Genomic DNA, 20,835 nt, shown 5'->3' with positions numbered 1-20,835 from the left:
AATTTTTCCATAACCTCCTTTGTATGGCTGACCATTTTTTAATTTTTAATTCACTAAAATTAATTAGTTCACCAAGAGTATTTAAATCATTCTAGTGTAAACATTTTCTACTTATTTAAGAGAAACATTATGAAAAACTTGATTTTATCCAATAATCAATCATCTAGGATAAAGAATGTTTGGATTTACTAAAGAAGAGAGGGGAATGCCTTTTTTCAATGAGACATAACATCATTTGATTTTAGAGAAGACAAAAATCATAAAAAACCATAAAAGAAATAGAAAAGAGAAGAATCTCCAACTTACATAGATAATTTGAGAGCTTTCGTTTGGCTTGATGGTTTGAGGGTTCTACTCTTGTTTGAAAACAAGAGTAGCCACCAATCTTTTAGAAGAGGGAAGGTCAAAAACTAATGAATTATGAGTAAAATTCATTGTTTTTGGCACTTGGGAGAGGCAGGCTGACAGTGCAAAAACACTATTGAGTTTCAACACTTGGGAGAGGCAGGCTAACAGTGCAAAAACACTATTGAGTTTCAACAAAGAGGAAGGCTTCTATTTATATGAAAAAGTGAGCTTCTAACCAAGCAAACTGATTCTAGAATTTTTCGGATCAGTTTGGTCAAATTTTGACCATTTTTAGGCCAGTTTTGCTCACTTTTTGGATCTAGTTAAAACAGGAGAGAGGAGAGAGAAAAATATCTCATTATTTGGGAGTTTAAAACTCATTCAAGCATGTGAAATAGGCGCATCCTTCATGAGGGAAATTTCCCCATACTTAGGTGTCAAAAATGCATCATTTCATCTAAATATCTTTCTTTTTTAACTATTAACCTTATCCTTAGTCAACTCTTCATCTTATGTGAGTATTTACTCATTTTTGGGAGATTTTTCTTTTATTCTTCTATTTATCTCTCCCTACATTTGGATGAATCTTATTGGTCCATAGGAACCTTAATTTAAAATTTTGAAAAAAATCTTCACCCCCAGGATAATGCCTCTTGAACAGATTATACTTAATTTCTAATGCACCTTCTGAAAATCTTTTTGAACTTCTGTTTTAGGGGAACCTATTTTAATAAGATGAGATATTTTTCTATCCTTCAACGCAAGTCGCCCCACCTCTTTTGCATTGCCACAGACTGTCGTGGGGCTGCTGGTCTTCACACCCCCACCCCCACACACAGTATTGCGTTTCAGGTCTTCGTCCCACCCCCCCCTTACACACAGTATAGAGGGGACAGTTCTCTCTACGAAACGAATTTGATTCGTAGATAAGCTTAACGAAAAAAAACGAGATGCTTACCTCCAATTTGCTTGCTGTGTGTGACGGGGGGGGAGAGAGAGAGAGAGAGAGAGAGAGAGAGAGAGAGAGTTCTTCCCTTCCAAATGTCTTGGCCGCCTCCCTCCACACACTCCATTGTGGAGATAAGGGTGAGAAGATGAATAGTCGAAAACCACTCAGTGGGCTCCGGTCCCCCGGTCACGCGTGGACCCTGACGACCCCATCGAACCACGCTCTGATACCAGTGTTAGATATCCGTAACGCCGCTACGGGCGTTACCACAAGAGGAGACGGCCTCTGGCTCACCACCTAGCCATAGAGGAAGAATGAGAATTGCCCCTCATCCCCCAGACTATATAGTGTGTGGCCTGCCGTCCACACTAGCCTGGCCGCCCATGACTCCGCATGGGCGTCCTCTCCCACTGAACCCCGGACATGGCCATCCGGTCTGCCCGCCGTCGGTCACAAGCATTACAGCCTATGTGACAGCACACAACACACAATGTATCCTCCTAAAGAGGAAAAAAGTACCCCGGCGGTCCTAAGTGTGTTCACACACATCACTGCCTATATATATGGCATCAAATATCATGTGCTATGTTTTAATGCATTTCCCAAGGTTTGATTAAATTTTATTTTTAAGCATTTTTTTAATCTCCTATTTTTAGTGTTTGTGATAGGTGGTACTACATGCAACTCTCTGCTATCTTGAATGTTCACAAGACTCTCTCTCTCTCTCTCTCTCTCTCTCTCTCTCTCTCTCTATGTTCAAATAGAGCTCAATCATGTGATGTCCTCTCTATTCAATCATGTTAACCAAAAAGTTCTACTTGATGAGGAGTATTTGAGGAAATCTATGGCTTGAGACTACTTGAAATGAGTTTGAAAATAGAAAATGGGAAATAAACAAGCTCTAAAGTTTAAGTAGTTAGTTTTTGAAATTTTCAATAGGAAACTTTTCTTCTCTTTCAAATGGACAAGCTCTAGCCTAAATTTTCTCCATTTTTGTGACTAGTGAGTTGAGGGTGTTGGATGAGACTTTTCAAAGGTTTATATGGAGTGAAAGACCCAATTTAGGCAAAGCTAAGAATATTTTGAATTAGATGGAGAATTAATTTTTTTGGCACCTTACCTTATTGATTATATTTCTAGCCTTTAATTTTATTTTTTATTTTTTTAAGTTGAGAATGGTGAAAAACCTATGTTTGTATTTAACCCCACGGAATCCAATCACAACATGACCTTTTTCCCTTAAAAGGACAAAAAGTGTATTTAGAATTTAATGTGTATTTAAATGGGTGATGGCCCTAAAGTACTCGATTGATGGGATGATGGATTGGTACCAATCCAATATACCTTTCATAAGGCTATATTATTTGCTATTAAAAATGTCACTACTATTAAGCAAGAGAATCCCACATGATGTAAGGTGGACCACACACAAGACGAGAAAGTAGGTTCTATTGTGCAACATGGTATCCTCAAATTTGACTTGGAATTGGGGACTACCGTTAGGTTGATGGTATTGTGTTGGAGCAAGGTGCGCCATAGGTTGCTAAAGCTTAGCCACCCAGAAGGCAAATAGAGTAACATCCTCTGCACTCTCTAATTCTAAGATTCCATAGCACCTAGGAGGAGCACACATGAAAATGGATCTACCTATCCAACCTAAGAGAGTTAAACCTCCAACTCCACTATATCCCCAAACTCATACCACCAAGGGAAAGAAGTGTGTCACCCCTTTACCATGACTATCACTTGTTGCCCCCTTTTCCTCGTTGTTACAACACACATGGCTACCTAAGTGAGATAGAGCAAGTGCCTTGTGGAATCAATCTCGTCTCATTGTCTACATATGCGCATTTTGCCAAACTCAAGAAATTTATTACTTTAGGTTATCCTTTGAGAAAAGAGGAATATATTAAAGCATTTTCCTTGTGTCTATTACTTTAGGATATCCTTTGAAAAAGAGGAAGCATTTTCCTTTCCTTAGGGCCTTTCAATTTTTCTTTCCTGTCTTTAGGATATACTTTCACTTTTCCTTTCTTTAGGGAGGTTTTTTTTTTTGGGGGGGACTTCCTAATTTACATACGGCGGCAAAGGTGACACGTAGAAAGAAGGGTTGAGGAGATATGAGACCAAGGTAGAGCAATCAAAAGAGGGAGGGGGGAGATTCTAAGCCTGAGGAAGTCTGTTATGGTGGGGGGCGGGTAGTAGGAGTGGAGCAAAAGAGGCTTGGGACTCGGGAGAGCTCGTGCTTACAAGTGCGAAAAAGACAAGGTGCCAAAAGGCGCTTCATCACACAAAAGCTTCACAAGAGAAGAGTGCCCACACAAACTCCACACGTGTGAAGAGAATTGGGCAACCACGGGCCACTATCATAGTAGGTACAAGGCCGGCACCCCACAACAAACACAAGCATATTGTGGAGAACAGATACGAAAGGATAGGCTGCACGAATTCTACTCTTCTTTTTTGTGTGTTGGTGGCATAGTTTTGTGGTGGTTGGTAGTAGCTATGGCCATTGGTTGAGACCTGCAAAAGGGCTCTTGGCGCAGGTGGGGGCTAGAGGCTAGGACAGTCCACATAGCTTGCTCAATTATTAGAGCTTGCTGTGGTAAGCTACTAAGCAGTGCGTGTCTCTATTTATACACGCAAGAACCCACACACCTAGCTCAGTATAGTGAGACCAAGCTTCCTCTTCTTCTCACACACCCTTCGTGTTTTCTCATCTTCTTAGCTTCTCTTCCCTCACCATGTTGGCAGGCAAGGCTGCCCTTGGAGAAACTGACATGCCTGTTGTCATGCAAGAGCATGCCATGATGTGTGCTAGCAGGGCCTCAGAACTCCACGATGTAAGCGACTGTCAAAGCATTGCTGCCCACATGAAGAAGGTGAGACTGCATGCAAGGCTGTGTTCTTTGTGAAAGCCTGGGTAGTCTTGAATGCCGCTACCTCGGACTCATGGTGTACATTAATAAGTACTTTGTGCTTCTGGTTTATCATCAAATATATCTTTAATCAAATATATATGATTGCAGGAGTTTGACAAAAGCTATGGCCCTGGCTGGCAGTGTGTGGTGGGCACTAATTTTGGGTCCTACGTGACCCATGCCCGTGGAAATTTCATCTACTTTGGCCTGGGAAGGCTAGCTTTCTTGCTCTTCAAGGGGGCACCTGCCTAACATCTTTCACTTTTCTTTGCAATTACATTAGCCAACGGTGCAAATTTTTTCACTTGCGGGAGACCCATGCACCCACAACCTGATGAGATGTATCAGCTCCTCGTGTCAAGAAGGTTCTTTTCTGTGTGTGTTCATACACACATTCCTTGTATCATTAAGAAGCTGAAAAGAAAACCCGTCCCCTCCTGTTTGTACATTTCTAAGTGCCCAAGATCGAGACATGTAAGCTTGATTTTCTCCCTATACATGTCATGCAATTTAATGCAACCTGGCCTCATTTCCCTTCTTTTGTCTCAATTCTCTTTTTAGTTTTGTTTCCGGAGAGAGGGAGAGAAAGAGAGAGAGAGATCATTAAATCATGCAAATAAGGATCAGAAGTTAAAACTGGTAGTCACAATGGACTCCTCTCCCACCTTCTGCTAGTGTGACAATACGCTTACTAGTTTAAATAAGTGTCCACATGCATATACCTTTTACGTAGTGTTTGGAATCGAAAATGAGTTAGTATCAAATGGATAGCATGTTACAAGTATTTGTCAAAGCTCAAGCTGTTTATGCTACATCCGTGAGAGAGGGGCATTGAAAACCTGCTAAATATACCCATTGATCAAAGCTGTGCAATTAGTGCAAGTGTTTTTCAAAGACTCAAATCATATGCTGCAGAAGGAACCGAAGGAGTCTTGGTAGTTACAGAATCTTGTAGGTGCAGGCCACATGTGAGCACAAACAGTGCACGTGTGGGGCTTCCATCAGCACACGCATGAGAACAGCATCAGGCTGTACATGTGAACAGAACCTAAGGACGTGTGTGGAGTGAGGTTCCTTCAAAATACAAGGAATTCGTTATTTGAATTTAGGACTTGAACCTCTTGCAGAACCTAACCCCTTTGTCAGCCAATTCCCAGCCAGTCTAAAGCTATCATGTCTATAGATATTGCTCATTCCATTTGGAATGGATAGCATAAGATTTCACTGTCTTCCTTCACTAGCATCGCATAAATCTCTCCATACAATGGTGTGATCAGGTCCTTTTGTAAATGTTGCTGGCCCACTCCCAGCTGCTCAATTGCTCCTTTACAGCAAACTTGCTCCTGCTTTATGGGTACCACATAGGCAACCCTACTGCAAGGGATTTTTTTGCATAGCCCAAACATGGCCTGCAATCTCTACAATACTCTTGCTTGCTTGCTTCATGACCTTTTTTCCCACACTTTAGTTGCCTGCAATTTCTGCTACGGCTATCTCTATTCACTATAGTTGTAACCTCGTTATTGCTTGATGCCTCTGAAATTTTTCCACCTCAGAACATTTTCACCTATAGTTAGTCTCACACATCTAGTGCACAAGCAATTATTGTACAGACCCCGGCTTAAATCACCTTGATTTTGCATGTATCTGTACAACGACCTGTTTCAACATCTTGATGCTTGAAAAACCTCTTGAGCCATACAAGCAATCAAAACTAGAATGTAGCCTGCTCCAAATATTCAAGCTTAGCCCTTCTTACCTCATTTAAACAACTGATTATAAAACCTAGATGGGCTCTTCTTTGTTAAGAAAGAAAGGATCTTGCAACTGAAAATAGTACTTCGAAGCTGCAAGATCAAAACATTTGCAGCACAACACATGTCATGTGCCATGAGGACATGCTAAACCTAATTTTGTGCAAGTTTTGGGTTAGTCCTAAGCTCTATCCCCCATTGTGAGCCCTGACCAAAGCCAGTCACCATCAGGCTATGTTACATGCACACAGTGAAAGCCCACTATGTATCTCTAGCATCAACAAAACATGTTTGAGAACGCTGCCAAATTTGAATGTTTTATGGCACATTTGAGAGCTACTTAAGCTGTGGGTAAGTCCAGGCAGTTTTCTGTGCACAAGCTGTAACTATTTGGCTTTCCTAGCACTATTCACATGATGGAACCCTTGCCAGGACACTATACTATTGCAAGAAGGCATCGGGAAAACATCAGTTTTGGCCAAAAAGCAAAGAAAAGCAATAAGTCAAACTGAGTTGACCGCGAGCCAGGAACATCACTGGCAAGGGGGGATTGAGCAAGACCGAAAAGCAAATGCTACTTTTTCAAAAAGCAACTCTAGGGCCAAAAAGCAAGACCCTAAAGTTGGAAAAGCAAAGCATTTGGGAAAAAACTAGGGCCTTAATTGAATAGTATTTTATTGTAAACAGTGAAAAAGAGGAAAGCAAAGCAAAAAGTAAAACAAAAGCATGGCTAGCTTTTGGGCAAAAAGCAGGACTTCAAGTATAAAACTAGCATGAACCTCTCTTCATCATCATCAAAGCATGGAGTTTTTCAACGTCGTCTGCTACTAATCAGAACACTGACTGCTCCCTGTGCCACCTCATCACCAACCAGCCGTACGCTGTACAGATCCGTCCAATCATACAGAACTATACGGCACTTCTTGTTTTACGCCGACTGGCTGCTGCTGCTAGCATACTACTAGTGGCCTACGCCGAATGTCTACTGCTGCTGGCATACCACTACCTGCGCTGACTATCTGCTGCCGCATCGCTATTCTGCGCTGAATAGGCGGGTGCCGTGCGATCGAGGTTTTCTGCGGCGCATCAGGAGCACAAATCAATTGGCACAAGTCGTGTTGTTTTTGGGTTGACTCAGCACCCGCCCCGACTTGGTGACCAGTTCAAGATTTCCGGTGGATCCCGAGGGGCACTCCAATTCGATACCTCGGTTGCCAGGTTAGCATTCATATCTCTCCCGAGCAGCGACTCCCCCGCTTCTTCTGAGTATTCAGAAGAAGCTTCTATATTGGAGCTCAACAAGGCTCTCCCTAGCACGCAGGGTGGTGGTGGCGAACCAAGTACTTCTTGCCACCATGTGGTACATCACTTCGTGGTGCTGGACTTTTTCTTGAGCATGTATTGGCCACAGGTATAACAATTGATCCGGAATTTCTTATGGACCGGAAGTGATGGGAGGCCAGCCAAGGCCAAGGTGGCATGGAGAGTGATTATTCAGTCATGTCGCGGGGCGGGGGGGGGGGGGGGGGGGGGCGGGCTGGGCCTCATTGACCCGGCTATTCAAAGTTGCGCCATGCTAGGCAAGTTGATTGTTAGAGGCCTCCTTCCCGGTGGTGAGCCCTGAAAGGATTTCCTATTAGCCCGCACTCCAAGTCTTTGAAGCCCTTGGTTGCATAGTACCAAATGGATCTTCACAGAGATGCGAGCCCACGGTTTTAGCCTGGCTTTTGAGGACAGATTTGCAACCAGTCTACTTCGTGCTTGGGAGCACCTTAGGCCTGCCCTTAGACAGATAGCTCCAGTTGCCTCAGAGGAGCGGCTACGACAACCTTTGGTCTGGAACCCCTAATCAGGTTATCGAGTGGCCACATGCTAGGGCCCGACCATGTGAAGAAACAGTACTTTTTCCAACCCTAAAAAAGGGACTTTCTGGATATTTTATATTTTATTTTTGGGGTTTTTTGTCTTGGCTACTGGCCTACACCTTTATGGTGACCGACCAGCACCCCCCCTTTACTATATATAGCATTGCCTATACCTCATCATGCATGTACCACTTCATCGCCATATCAGGTACCGCCTACAGCAGGGGCTCACATCAGCGTTTTCCTCTGCTAGTCCAGGCCGCCTTCTGCAGGGCTCACATCAGCCTTACATCAGGCTGTTTTTGGCGCTTACATCAGGCTTTCTTCTGCACCATATCTGCGTTTTACTTCTGCATTTGTCAGCGCCTACATCAGCTTACATCTGCGTTTTGGTTCAGCAGACATCGGCGCTTTGCTTCAGCAGACATCTGCGTTTTGCTGCAACATACATCAGCGCTATACATCAGGGCTCACATCCATGCTTACCTTCAGCATATCTTGTGCATTTTGCCACAGCCCTTGGGACAACAGCCCTCTCTGCTACACATGGGACGGCAGCCCTCTGCTACATCGGGACATCGCCCTCTCTGCTTCAGGTACGCAGCACCCGTGTCACCAAAGCTTGCACCACTCGGGATGGCAGCCCTCTCTGCTTCAGATATGCAGCACCCGTGTCATTAGAGACTGCACCACCATCGTTGTCATATCGAAGTTACCTTTTTCCGCTGCCACTATCACCTCGGAGTGCTTTGCCTCACATGGACACCAGCCTTCATCATCGACCGTGCTTCAGCTCCGACATCTTCTCTGCTTCAGCACTGATCTTCTTTCTGCTCAGAGTCACCTCTCATATGAGGGCTCTTGTACATATTTGCACTCACCCTTTTATATATATTCACTCACATATTTCATGTTGTGTGGTTTTGCTCTGATCTCCCGTATATTTGGTCCTTCCGTCCTTTTGCCCTCACATGGTATCAGAGCAATCGTGAGCAAAGGGATTGAAGACCTTGAGAGCACACATCATGGATCGTCTACCCGCACTCCTTGAGGACCGATTCTTCTCACCAGAAGATGCTTCTCCAAACTCTGATCTGGACCACATAGAGAAAGGGATTTCTTACTCAGTGGAGAATCCTGTTCAAGATCATACTTTGGGAGATGATCAACCGATGTACATCAACTCATCCTCACCACCTTTGCCATCACAATCGCCTTCTCTGACTTTATCAGATTTTGTTTCCAGAGGGGGATACATTCCTTATGCCATTGTGTTTGTGTGGGACCCTGGCATCCATTATCTTCTTTCATCTTCTCTCATGGTCCCCTTTTTGGCTTGAGGGGGTGCGAAGAAACAACACTTTTTCCAGCCCTAAAAGGGACTTTCTGGATATTCATATTTTATTTTGGGGTTTTTTGTCTTGGCTGCTAGCCTACACCTTTATGGTGACCAACCAGCACCCCCCCTTCACTATATATAGCATTGCCTATACCTCATCCTGCATGTACCACTTCATCGCCATATCAGGTACCATCTGGCTGCCTACAGTAGGGGCTCACATCAGCGTATTCCTCTGCTAGTCTAGGCCGCCTTCTGCAGGGCTCACATCAGCCTTACATCAGGCTGTTTTGGTGCTTACATCAGGCTTACTTCTGCACCATATCTGCGTTTTACTTCTGCATTTGTCAGCGCCTACATCAGCGCATACATCAGCGGTTATACATCAACTTACATCTGCGTTTTGGTTCAGCAGACATCAGCACTTTGCTTCAGCAGCATCTGCGTTTCGCTGCAGCATACATCCGGGCTATACATCAGCCCACATTTGCGCTTACATCACGCTTATGTCAGGACTTATATCAGCATGTATCTCAGCCTTACATCAGCGCATACATCAGGGCTCACATCCGTGCTTACCTTCAGCATATCTTGTGCGTTTTGCCACAGCCCTTGGGACAGCAGCCCTCTCTGCTACATTCGGGACGGCAGCCCTCTCTGCTACACTCGGGACAGCAACCCTCTCTGCTGCTTCGGGACGGCAGCCCTCTCTGCTACACATTGGGACAGCAGCCCTCTGCTACATTGGGACGGCAGCACTCTTTGCTTCAAGTATGCAGCACCCGTGTCACCAGAGCTTGCACTACTCGGGGCGGCAGCCCTCTCTACTTTAGGTACGCACCCGTGTCATTAGAGACTGCACCATTATCATCGTCATCGACGTTACCTTTTTCTGCTGCCACTATCACCTTGGAGTGCTTTGCCTCACATCGACGTGAGCCTTCCTTTGGCCGGCACCTTAAGCTTTCCACCTACAAGGATATTTCTTTAGATTCGATCACTTTTCCAAAGACTGAGATTATTACCCTCAATCCAGAGACTACCCTTAATCCAGAGACTACTATTAATCCGGAGACCAAGATTATTACTCCTAATCCAGAGACTACTATTGGTAACAGTTCTGAGACAGAGAATACCGCTCAATTACGTGTCGATTTAAAGACTGAGGCGTCATCGACCGTGCTTCAGCTCCGACGTCTTCTCTGCTTCAGCACTGGTCTTCTTTCTGCTCAGAGTCACCTCTCATATGAGGGCTCTTGTACATATCTGCACTCACCCTTTTATATATATTCACTCACATATTTCATGCTGTATGGTTTTGCTCTGATCTCTCGTATATCTGGTCCTTCCGTCCTTTTGCCCTCACATGGTATTAGAGCAATCGTGAGCAAAGGGATTGAAGACCTCGAGAGCACACAGCATGGATCGTCTACCGGCACTCCTGGAGGACCGATTCTTCTCACCAGAAGATGCTTCTCCAAACTCTGATTTGGACCACATAGGGAATGAGAGAATCCTGTTCAAGATCATACTTTGGGAGACGATCAACCGACGTACATCAACTCATCCTCACCACCTTTGCCATCACAATCACCCTCTCTGACTTTATCAGATTTTGTTTCCAGAGGGGGGATACATTCCTTTTGCCATTGTGTTTGTGTGGGACCCTGGCATCCATTATCTTCTTTCATGGTCCCCTTTTTGGCTTGAGAGGGGGTGTGAAGAAACAACACTTTTTCCAGCCCTAAAAAGGGACTTTCTGGATATTTTATATTTTATTTTTGGGGTTTTTTATCTTGGCTATTGGCCTACACCTTTATGATGACCGACCAGCACCCCCCCTTCACTATATATAGCATTGCCTATACCTCATCATGCATGTACCACTTCATCGCCATATCAGGTACCATCTGGCCGCCTACAGCAAGGGCTCACATCAAGATTTTAGCCCGCACTCCGAGTCTTGGGAGCCCTTGGCTACAGAGTACCAGATGGATCTTCAGAGAGATGTGAGCCCATGGTTTTAGCCTAGCTTTTGATTCCAGATTTGCAACCAATCTACTTCTTGCTTGGGAGCACCTTAGGCCTGCCCTCAGACAAATAGCTCCAGTTGCCTCAGAGGAGCGGCTACAATCTAGAACCCTGATCGGGTTACCCAGTTGCCACATGCTAGGGTCCTGACCACATGTTTCTTGGGATGCCTTGAGCATGGGACCAACTAGGTCTCTTGGAGATTGGATTGCCCACAGGCAGTTACCCCCAAAGGAGGAGGAGAGAAGCCTGACTCAGGCTTTAGCTATCCCTCAAGAGTGGCTAACTCCCCAGACCCGACCCCCCAATGTGACTAGGCGTGTTACTTCGGATTGGGCTACTGATCTACTTTTGAATATCGTATACTTCATCTACACTTATCACTTGTGTACCTTGTTTACAAGCTTGGGGTATGTTGGATTTGGTACTAGCCTGGTGAGAGATCTTGTGGGCCATCCACGTGGTGTGCTCAAGCAACAAGATCTCGTGCCTTGACATCGACTACGATATTGGTTTCTACATCGGCATATTTGTTTGCTTTTGTATTCATTGATGTATTGATCCTGGCTTGTGCGCCCATGGATTGTTCTTGAATAAATTCCTGAAAGACAGTCGGTCGGGCCTATTCCCCGCTCAGTGTGTGTCCTGTGCAAATTTCTCTAAACCCTACTCTCCTCCCTCTCTCTATCTTCTCTCTATATCTTTCTATCGCTTGGCACCGTGGTGGAATCTGTCATAGCACGCCCCGTTTGGTTTACACAAGCCCATAGTTGTTTCCATATAGCGTACAACACCATATTACTGTACGGACTCGTACTGACTTTTCCAATATATATATATATATATATATATATATATATATATATATACATTTTTCAAAAAAATCTCCCCAAAAAAAGTAAAATTTTTGGGAGATAATGATCTTGTTTTTGCTTGTCTATGGCTGTTTGAGCTTCCTCTGTACTATGATGCTTTTTCCCTTTTTAAAATACTCCATATCTCGAATTGGAAATACCTAAGTTTATAAGTTTTTTTTTAACACCGTATTTTAACGTACGTTAGAATTTTTTTTTTAATAATCCCGTACGGTATTGCATCGTATGAATCGTGCGGTATCGTAACTGGCAACTATGCACGAGCCCCCCACAGTTATGTGACCCACTTGAAGTTGAGGCGTGCACAGATGTTTGGCAGCTTATTGGACCAAGTGCAGAGCACCGAACATCAGCCTTGGTTCAGATGCAAATGTTCCAAGCACTTCTAAGCTCAGTTGGGGAGGCCGGACAGCGTGGGCAAGTAGCAGGGCAGGTCAGGCAGCACCCGAGGGTTGGGCTGGTCACAGGCTGCTCATGGGCTGGTGGAGCAGGCTGACCAGTAGAAAAGGGGGCCATTTTGCCCAAAAGTAGGCCCAACTCCCAGCCAGGGAGCAGGTTCAAGACCAAGAAAACACCACTGCACTTCAATAGAATAAAGGAAAGAGTCTTGCTACAGACAATTGCCGGGCAAATACATGCCACACTAACTTTAATAATTTCAAAAACTCAGGCCTATGTGTTACAATCTAAAATATCTATTAAATGATCAAGATTAAGCATAAAATTATGAAGTATATTATCTGGCAGTTTGACCTTTTTTAGTATGGGTGCATCGTCATAAGGTCAAGCACAAATAATAGGATGACGGGAAAAAGCACAAGTAATGTAGGCAACTTGACTGTCAAAAATAAAACAACACTCAGATGGGTACAAACCCAAAAAACACATTAAACAGCAAGCTTACAAAATATTGCATTGTTCCACCAGTCCAGGCTGTTACACTAACGAGATCATCTGCTTTAGCTTAGAGGTGAGCCACCTTGAAGGATCAAGGGTGAGGCATGGATATTTTTTTTAAAAAAATTACTCGCGATGAGGAAAACTGTTGGAAGAGAATGACTCAAACACAAGAGCTTGCAGCCAAGGAAGAGCAGAGGAGATAGAGAAGAGTGAGAGTGAGAGAGAACTCACACAATGCTCAAGAATATCTTGATTGTCTTGATGAGGCTCAAGGGAGACCTCGTATTTATAGTGATACAAGGGTATGGGCGGGCGCCCAACTTATGGGGCGCCCGGCGGACCAAATACAAAGAATGCCGTTACAAGGCCCAAATGGGGGCCAAATGTACAAGTAAATATATGGCCGCGAAGCTCTCGAAAAGAGCTACGCGATGATCAAGGTCCGGAGGCGAAACTGGGACTTTATACCCAACAACCTCCCACTTAAAGGGCCAGTGAAGCTCCTCCAAGCTATGTAACTCCCACTCGCTGTAGACACATATCAAGCTGTGCTTTTGGCAAACTTTTGGTGAGAGCATCTGCAGGGTTCTCATGAGTGCCAATCTTGACCAAACTGACCAAGCCATCATCTAGCACCTGTCTGATGAAGTGGTACCGTACATCAATGTGTTTGGTACGAGCATGAAACATGGCATTCTTAGCCAGGTATATGGCACTCTGGCTATCACAACCAAGGATCGGAGCCCTCTCTGGCAATCCAAACTCTGTGACAAGGCGTGCTAACCAAATGGCCTCCTTAGAAGCCTCTGTGACGGAGATGTACTCGGCCTCAGTAGTAGAAAGTGCTACTATCCTCTGGAGTCTAGAGCACCAAGAAACAGCACCACTTGCAAGAGTATAGATGTACCCACTAGTAGACTTGCGGGTATCAGAATCACCTGCCATGTCTGAATCACAATAACCCTGCACCTCAAGTGGACCTTTACCATACATAAGGCATTTCTTCTGTGTCCCCTTCAAGTACCTCAAAATAGACTTTATAGCATCCCAATGTGCTTTGCCCGGGTTGGACATAAAACGACTGACTACTCCCACTGAATGAGCAATGTTTGGCCGTGTAGCAACCATAGCATACATAAGAGATCCACAAGCAGAAGCATAAGGGATCCCACGCATAGTACTGGCTGCATCATCATCTTTTGGGCAATCATCCTTGGATAGTTTAACATAGGGCTGCAATGGAGCACCCAAAGGCTTAGAATCAGCCATGTTAAATCTATCAAGGACTTTCTGGATATACTTCTCTTGCGAGAGGAAAAGCAACTTCTGTGCTCTGTCCCGTCTAATCCGAAGACCCAAAATATGTTCAGCTGAACCCAAGTCCTTCATAGCAAAAGCTGACTTCAGCTGGTCCTTAAGAGCTTCCAAAACGCTCTTATTCTTCCCGGCAAGAAGCATGTCATCAACATACAGCACAAGTATCACTGGGCTGCCATCTGCATCAGTTTTAGTATACAAACAATGATCTGCATGGCTACGATTAAACTTCTGGTTAAGCATGAAAGCATCAAACTTTTTGTACCACTGCCTCGGGGCTTGTTTCAGCCCATAGAGACTACGCTTCAGCTTACAAACCAGATTTTCTTTGCCCGGAATGACAAAGCCTTCAGGCTGCTTCATATACAGCTCTTCATCTAAATCACCATGTAAGAAAGCTGTCTTTACATCCATCTGATACAGTTCTAAATCCAAAACAGCAGTGAGAGCAAACAAAACACGAAGGGTGGTCATTTTGACCACAGGAGAGAAGACCTCCTGAAAATCAATCCCTTCCTTCTGAGCATAGCCCTTAGCAACAAGGCGGGCTTTATACTTAGGCTGGCCGTCAACTGTCTTGACTTTGTACACCCACTTGTTAGGAATAGCCTTCCTTCCTTTGGGCAACTCAACCAAATCCCAAGTGTCATTTGCATGTAGAGACTTAATCTCCTCCTGCATAGCATGCTCCCACTTGTTTCGGAGTTCACAAGACTTAGCCTCTTTGAAAGTAAGAGGCTCACCCTCATCTGTAAGCAAAACATGTTGTAAAGAGGGATCAAAACGCTGAGGTTCCCTCCGAAAACGAGTAGACCTCCGTACCCAATGATCATTGGCTGGTTGGGGGTCAATATCGGGAGGAATCATAATTTCAGCATCAAAAGGCTGCGGGTTTTCACGAACAGCCTGATTTTCAGCATATAGGGGTTGCTGCCCTACACCTCCAGGAGCATGAAGCGGCTGTCCAACCTCTTCTGGCTGCTCAAATATCACGGACTCATTATGTTCAGCCCTTTGTGAAGCATCCTGGGGCTCATTTTCAGCATCAATGGGTGGCTGCCCTTGCTGAAATTTGACCTTTTTCTGATCACCATGAGAGGGTAGCCCATCTCACCTTCATCACCGTAGCCAACGAAGGTGCCCTTCTCGGACTTAGCATCAAGCTTGTTCCGGTCTTCCTTGCGGATATGCACATATGCATCACAACCAAACATGCGTAAGTGGTCATATGAGGACGGTTTGCCAGACCAAACCTCCTCAGGGATTCCACCTTTCAAAGCTGTGTGTGGAGATCGATTGCAAACATGAACTGCAGTTTTCAAGGCTTCTCCCCAAAAATCCTGAGAGAGATTAGCTGTGGACAGCATGCATCGAATTCTTTCACACAGTGTACGATTATACCTTTCAGCCACACCATTTGAAGAGGGGCTATAAGGGGGTGTAAGTTCCCTCTTAATGCCATTATCATCACAAAATTTCTGAAATTTAGTACTAACAAACTCACCCCCATTGTCAGTGCGTAAGCATTTAATCTTCACTCCTGTTTGAGTATGAACAAATGCATAAAACTTTTGAAATGCAGCAAAAGCATCATCCTTAGATTTCAACAAAGTGATCCATACTTTTCGTGAGTGATCATCCACAAAAGACACAAAGTACTTTGAACCACCTTTAGATTTAATGGGCATGCTGCATATGTCAGAGTGGACCAAGTCCAACTTTTCAGCCTTGCGAGAGGCACGAGAGGAGTAAGAACTCCTATTCTGTTTCCCATACAAGCAATCATTACAAAAATCAAGCTTGCTTCCTTTTGCATCAAATTTGTTTAAGGAGGACAAAATGGAGAGACCCTTATGGCTCATGTGGCCAAGTCTCTTATGCCAAAGCTCCATGTGGGAGCGTACCTCTGCAAAAGCAATAAACTTACCAGACAAAGCCTGACCATGAAGGCTATATAATGTTCCTTTCTTGCATCCTTTTGAAATCAGCCTTGTGCCTTTGGTCAATTTCCATGTGCCATTTCCAAATATGGCCGTGTATCCCAAGGCATCAAGCTGGCCCACAGACAGGAGACTGGTTTTCAAACCAGGCACATACCTCACATTTGGCAGCACAAACTCACTACCATCCTGCAAAGTCAAATTCACGGTGCCCATACCTTCAATATTGCAAGCATGATCATTCCCCAAGAACACCTTTCCTCGGGAGCCTGCAGTGAAAGTTGCAAAACACTCCTTGATAGGAGTTACATGAAAAGAGGCACCCGTGTCAATAATCCAAGTCTGTGAAAGCACATCAGATTCATACATCAAGGCATGAATAACATCTGGTTCTGTGACATGCAAGTTATGAACATCAAGAGCATTAGCAGAAAAAACACATAGCACATCATCTGAGTCAGACAGTTCCTCTATGACAACACCAGAGGCCACATTGGCCTTGCTCTTGTCCTTTTCGAACTCTTCTGCTTTGCTGGAATTACTCTCTTTTTCCTTCTTTTTGTCATTTGAATGACTGGATTTCTTCTTCCGGTCTTGCTCCATCTTGTAAAACTTGCAATCTGGCTTCTTGTGGCCTTTACGACCACACTGGTAGCATGTAACATCAGATTGCTGGCCCTTGCTCTTGCTTCTACCCTTTGAATTGGTAGTAGTATTTCCCCGCTTGGTCGTCCTCCCTCGTGAGACATTTGCAGAACCGCTAGTCTCTGAGGTCTTCCTCCGGATATCTTCATTGAGAATAGCACCCCTGACTCCATCAAAAGTTAGGTTGGGATTTGTCCCAAGTGACACCACAAGTGTTTCCCAAGAGTCAGGCAAAGTAGTGAGCAAAAAGATAGCTTTCAACTTATCATCAAAAGCAGGCAATCCAGAATCCTGCATCTGATTAAGCACCCCTATGAAAGTAGTAATATGCTCTACTGCATTCTTAGAATCATCAAGTTGCATATTCATGAGTTTCCTGATGAGATGTACCTGGTTCACTGGCGTGGTGATCTCATAGGTGCTTCTCAGCTTCTCCCAAACGGCATAGGCTGTTGTCAGCCCTTTGAGGTCTACAAGAACCTCATCAGCAACAGCCATCTGGAGATAGGCAACGGCCTTTCTGTTCAGGATTCCCCATTCATCATCTGTCATAGCAGTGGGTTTGAACTGCTCAAGTGCAGTATCACATTCCCGCAGATAGAGGATATTCTGAATCCTCACCTTCCAAAGATCAAACCCAGTGCCTGCAAACTTCTTAACTCTAGTAGACCCTTAAGATCACTTGTAGACGCCATGACTTATCAAACTGACACTTCAGAAAGTAAGCAATAGCAAGATGTTATGTACCAGATATGGGTTGAATGTAGGATGCTCGTAGATTGATGAAACAACTTCAAGTGAAGGAGACGGCGGAAGAGTATCACCGAATGTCGATGTAAACCCGAGGGGCAGTATGTTGCTGTCTTTTGAGGGTTGCTCGAAGATCCTGGCTGCTGGAGGCAACGTCGGCTGCTGCTAGTGGCCGTGGGGCTGCTGGCTGCAGCCCGGACTGCTTGTTGGTGGCCTTGGGGCTGCTGGCTGCAGCGTTGGCTGCTGCTGGTGGTCGTGGGGCTGCTGGCTGCAGCCCTAGCTGCTGCTGGTGGTCGTGGGGCTGCTGGCAGCAGCGTTGGCTGCTGCTGATGGCAGCCGTACAGAAGGCAGAGAACAAGGCAGCAAAACGCTGCTGATTGCAGCAGCGCAGCAGCAGAAACGCAGCAAAGGGGGGCAGCAAGGGAGAGGAAAAACGCAGCAGAAGGGCAGCAGGGGTGGAGCAGAAAACGCAGGAGAGGGAAGAGCAAGAAAAACAGCAAAACAGTCTCCTGCGTTAAAAAAAAAGAGAGCAGCACTCTAAAAAAAAACGCACCAGATTGATGATAGAAGGGAGGTGTTTGACGCGAAAAACGCAGACGATCCCGTAGTCAATTGGTGGAAGACACCTCTAACTCCATAGCTTCTGCATACAGCTTCCCTCCATGGCTCTGATACCAGTTGTTGGAAGAGAATGACTCAAACACAAGAGCTTGCAGCCAAGGAAGAGCAGAGGAGATAGAGAAGAGTGAGAGTGAGAGAGAACTCACACAATGCTCAAGAATATCTTGATTGTCTTGATGAGGCTCAAGGGAGACCTCGTATTTATAGTGATACAAGGGTATGGGCGGGCGCCCAACTTATGGGGCGCCCGGCGGACCAAATACAAAGAATGCCGTTACAAGGCCCAAATGGGGGCCAAATGTACAAGTAAATATATGGCCGCGAAGCTCTCGAAAAGAGCTACGCGATGATCAAGGTCCGGAGGCGAAACTCGGACTTTATACCCAACAAAAACACACATACTTTTTCTCTCACCCCTTTTGTGGAGCGAGGGGGAGGGGTGGACTAAGGTTGCCACCTTATCCACCTGGCTATTTTCCCCACTCCCAAGGCATGGAAAATTTTGAAAAGCGAGAGGCAATTCACATTTAAGTTCATCAAAGAAGCTTCAAACGTGCCACCATCCGTCATGGCCCCTATCATGAAACCCCTATGGTCATGCCGCCATGGCTAGGCCCCATCAAGAAATGTATAAGGGTGCAGGAAACAAAAATCACCATCAATAAAATTACAACACTGTTCAAAGTAGAACAATCTTGGATGCCATAGGATGCACAAAAATCACCATCAATAACATTAAAGGAGAACAATGTTGGATGCACAAAGATAAATATATTGCCTAGATCACTTTAAATTACCACCACAAGAGCACGGGGTGGGGAGCGGAGCGGGGCGGGGTGGGGGGAGCCAGTTTTATCATCCATGGGAATGAAGCCAACGTGAGCAACATGCAATCAGCGTGCACGCTGACAGAAAAAAATGTTAAGAATTTCGTACTTTTTAATTAAATCCACCTACTGTAGGCATTTTGTTGAACTTTGCCCCACGCCTGATCTTACCCTAGCATTAACGCTGCTTTACTCAGACCTAGCTAAGGGTTTAAGGTTGGACATACCTAAACCCACCGATACAACATGCTTGAATGACTAAAAGTTGATGAGTTATGCTCAGATCCTTTCAAGCTTGTCAGCTTTGACAATGGGGTTAGCCTTGGCGATGGCCTCGCGAGCAACTTTCTTGTAGTCGAAGGGGCAATCGTGCTTATCGGAGTAACGGTGGAGGGCACAGAAGACGTCGCCACAGCGGCACTTGAAGCCCGTGAGCCCTACCCGTTTACGGCAGGAGTGGCAGCGGTTGGGTTTCTGCGGTGCAGGGGTTATTGATGAAGAGGCCGATGGGGTCGTATCCTGCTGAGAAACCTTAATATCACAAACCCTAGCTTCAGAAACCTTGCTGTCAGAAACCCTAGGTTCAGGAACCTTGCTTTTAGAAACCCTAGCTTGGGAGGAGTCAGCCTCTTTCGCAGAAGTGGTGGAGGCGGATTTGCGAACGGCTTCGCGGTAGCAGCAAGAGCAGAGGTTGTCGTTCTCCGGGGTTCCGAAGAAGCCACAGTTGTTGGCGCAGAGGATGGGGCCTTCAGGAGGACGGCGGCACGCCTCTCGCTGCAATTGCGAGCTCTCCTGAGAGGCCATGGTTTCTTGTAGGAGGAGAGGTGGGGCAGACCTGGTGTCGCCTTGAGTAAAGAAAAGCTACGAAGATGCTGCACGCAGACCGGATCTCCCGCGTATATAAAGAACTATAAACCTTTAACCGACTTTATAAAAGCCACATTTAAAAAACCATCCATAAATAAATCTAGTGTAAAAGAATAAAAGCTTTGCTTTTTTAATGCTTTTATATTTTTACATGTACATAATAGTGAACGTGTACGTAGATTCAATTATAATAATAAAATCTAATCCCACCGAATAAAAGCTTTGTTTTTTAATGCTTTTTTCTTCATGCTTTTATATTTTTACATGTGCATGTAAGCATGTAACTCCACTTGTGTTTATCAAATATATGTCTATGTATGGTTATTGTGCTCATGTGATTAAGCAAGAAATGGGTTGGCCTATGTAATTGCCTCTACAGTCAATTGGTGAGTTGGGTGAGTTTTGATAGAGCCATACATAAAAAAGTGAGCACCTCTTAACTTTTATCCCTTCAAATAATTTAGAGTGCTCTCACATGTCTACCTCATTTATAAAGTTACTTAATTCGATTACATATGCTCGTTATCAGAGATTTGGGTGAGTTTTGACAGAGCCATACATAAAAAGTGAGCACCTCTTAACTTTTATCCCTTAAAATAATGTAGTTCTCACATGTCTACCTCATTTATAACGCTACTTAATTCAATTGCATATGCTCATTAATACAACTGTCCGTTTAAGGTCATTTACACATGCACTTAACAAACTACACTTAGTGACATTTTCATGTAGCATTGTGTGGTCGAGTCTACATCTCCATCCTATTGGTTTTAAAGATGCCCTTTTGAAGAACATGTGATGTATATTTATGATTGGTTGTAATGATGATTGGTTGTGGGTGATGTGTGATGTGAGTTGGCAAGAGTTGGAATATTATGTCTTAGCA

At 44.7% G+C, this 20,835-nt stretch overlaps 2 protein-coding genes across 2 annotated transcripts; one reads left to right on the top strand and one right to left on the bottom strand.

Annotated features, from left to right (window-relative positions):
- The first annotated feature begins 3,895 nt into the window (after nucleotides 1-3,895).
- LOC147624583 (uncharacterized) lies at nucleotides 3,896-4,755 on the top strand. The gene is made up of 2 exons (XM_086819601.1): nucleotides 3,896-4,179; nucleotides 4,327-4,755. The coding sequence occupies exons 1-2, from the start codon at nucleotides 4,042-4,044 to the stop codon at nucleotides 4,468-4,470; spliced, it is 282 nt and encodes a 93-aa protein (XP_086675727.1). The 5' UTR covers nucleotides 3,896-4,041; the 3' UTR covers nucleotides 4,471-4,755.
- A 14,210-nt stretch (nucleotides 4,756-18,965) lies between these two features.
- Nucleotides 18,966-19,978, bottom strand: LOC147624582 (zinc finger A20 and AN1 domain-containing stress-associated protein 6-like). Its single transcript, XM_086819990.1, has one exon. The coding sequence runs from the start codon at nucleotides 19,884-19,886 to the stop codon at nucleotides 19,362-19,364; it is 525 nt and encodes a 174-aa protein (XP_086676116.1). The 5' UTR covers nucleotides 19,887-19,978; the 3' UTR covers nucleotides 18,966-19,361.
- Between the last annotated feature and the right edge of the window lie 857 nt (nucleotides 19,979-20,835).

The sequence above is a fragment of the Cibotium barometz genome, chromosome 25, assembly GCF_041138505.1.
Source record: "Cibotium barometz isolate CiBa-2024 chromosome 25, ASM4113850v1, whole genome shotgun sequence".
Lineage (NCBI taxonomy): Eukaryota > Viridiplantae > Streptophyta > Polypodiopsida > Cyatheales > Cibotiaceae > Cibotium > Cibotium barometz.
This window is presented reverse-complemented; position numbering and strand designations above follow the sequence as displayed.

Bases quoted from the DNA above. Each gene is read 5' to 3' on its own strand.
- LOC147624582 (XM_086819990.1), bottom strand. From the start codon at position 19,886: ATGGCCTCTCAGGAGAGCTCGCAATTGCAGCGAGAGGCGTGCCGCCGT.
- LOC147624583 (XM_086819601.1), top strand. From the start codon at position 4,042: ATGTTGGCAGGCAAGGCTGCCCTTGGAGAAACTGACATGCCTGTTGTC. The intron at 4,180-4,326 runs GTGAGACTGCAT...ATATGATTGCAG, and splicing joins TTGCTGCCCACATGAAGAAG to GAGTTTGACAAAAGCTATGG.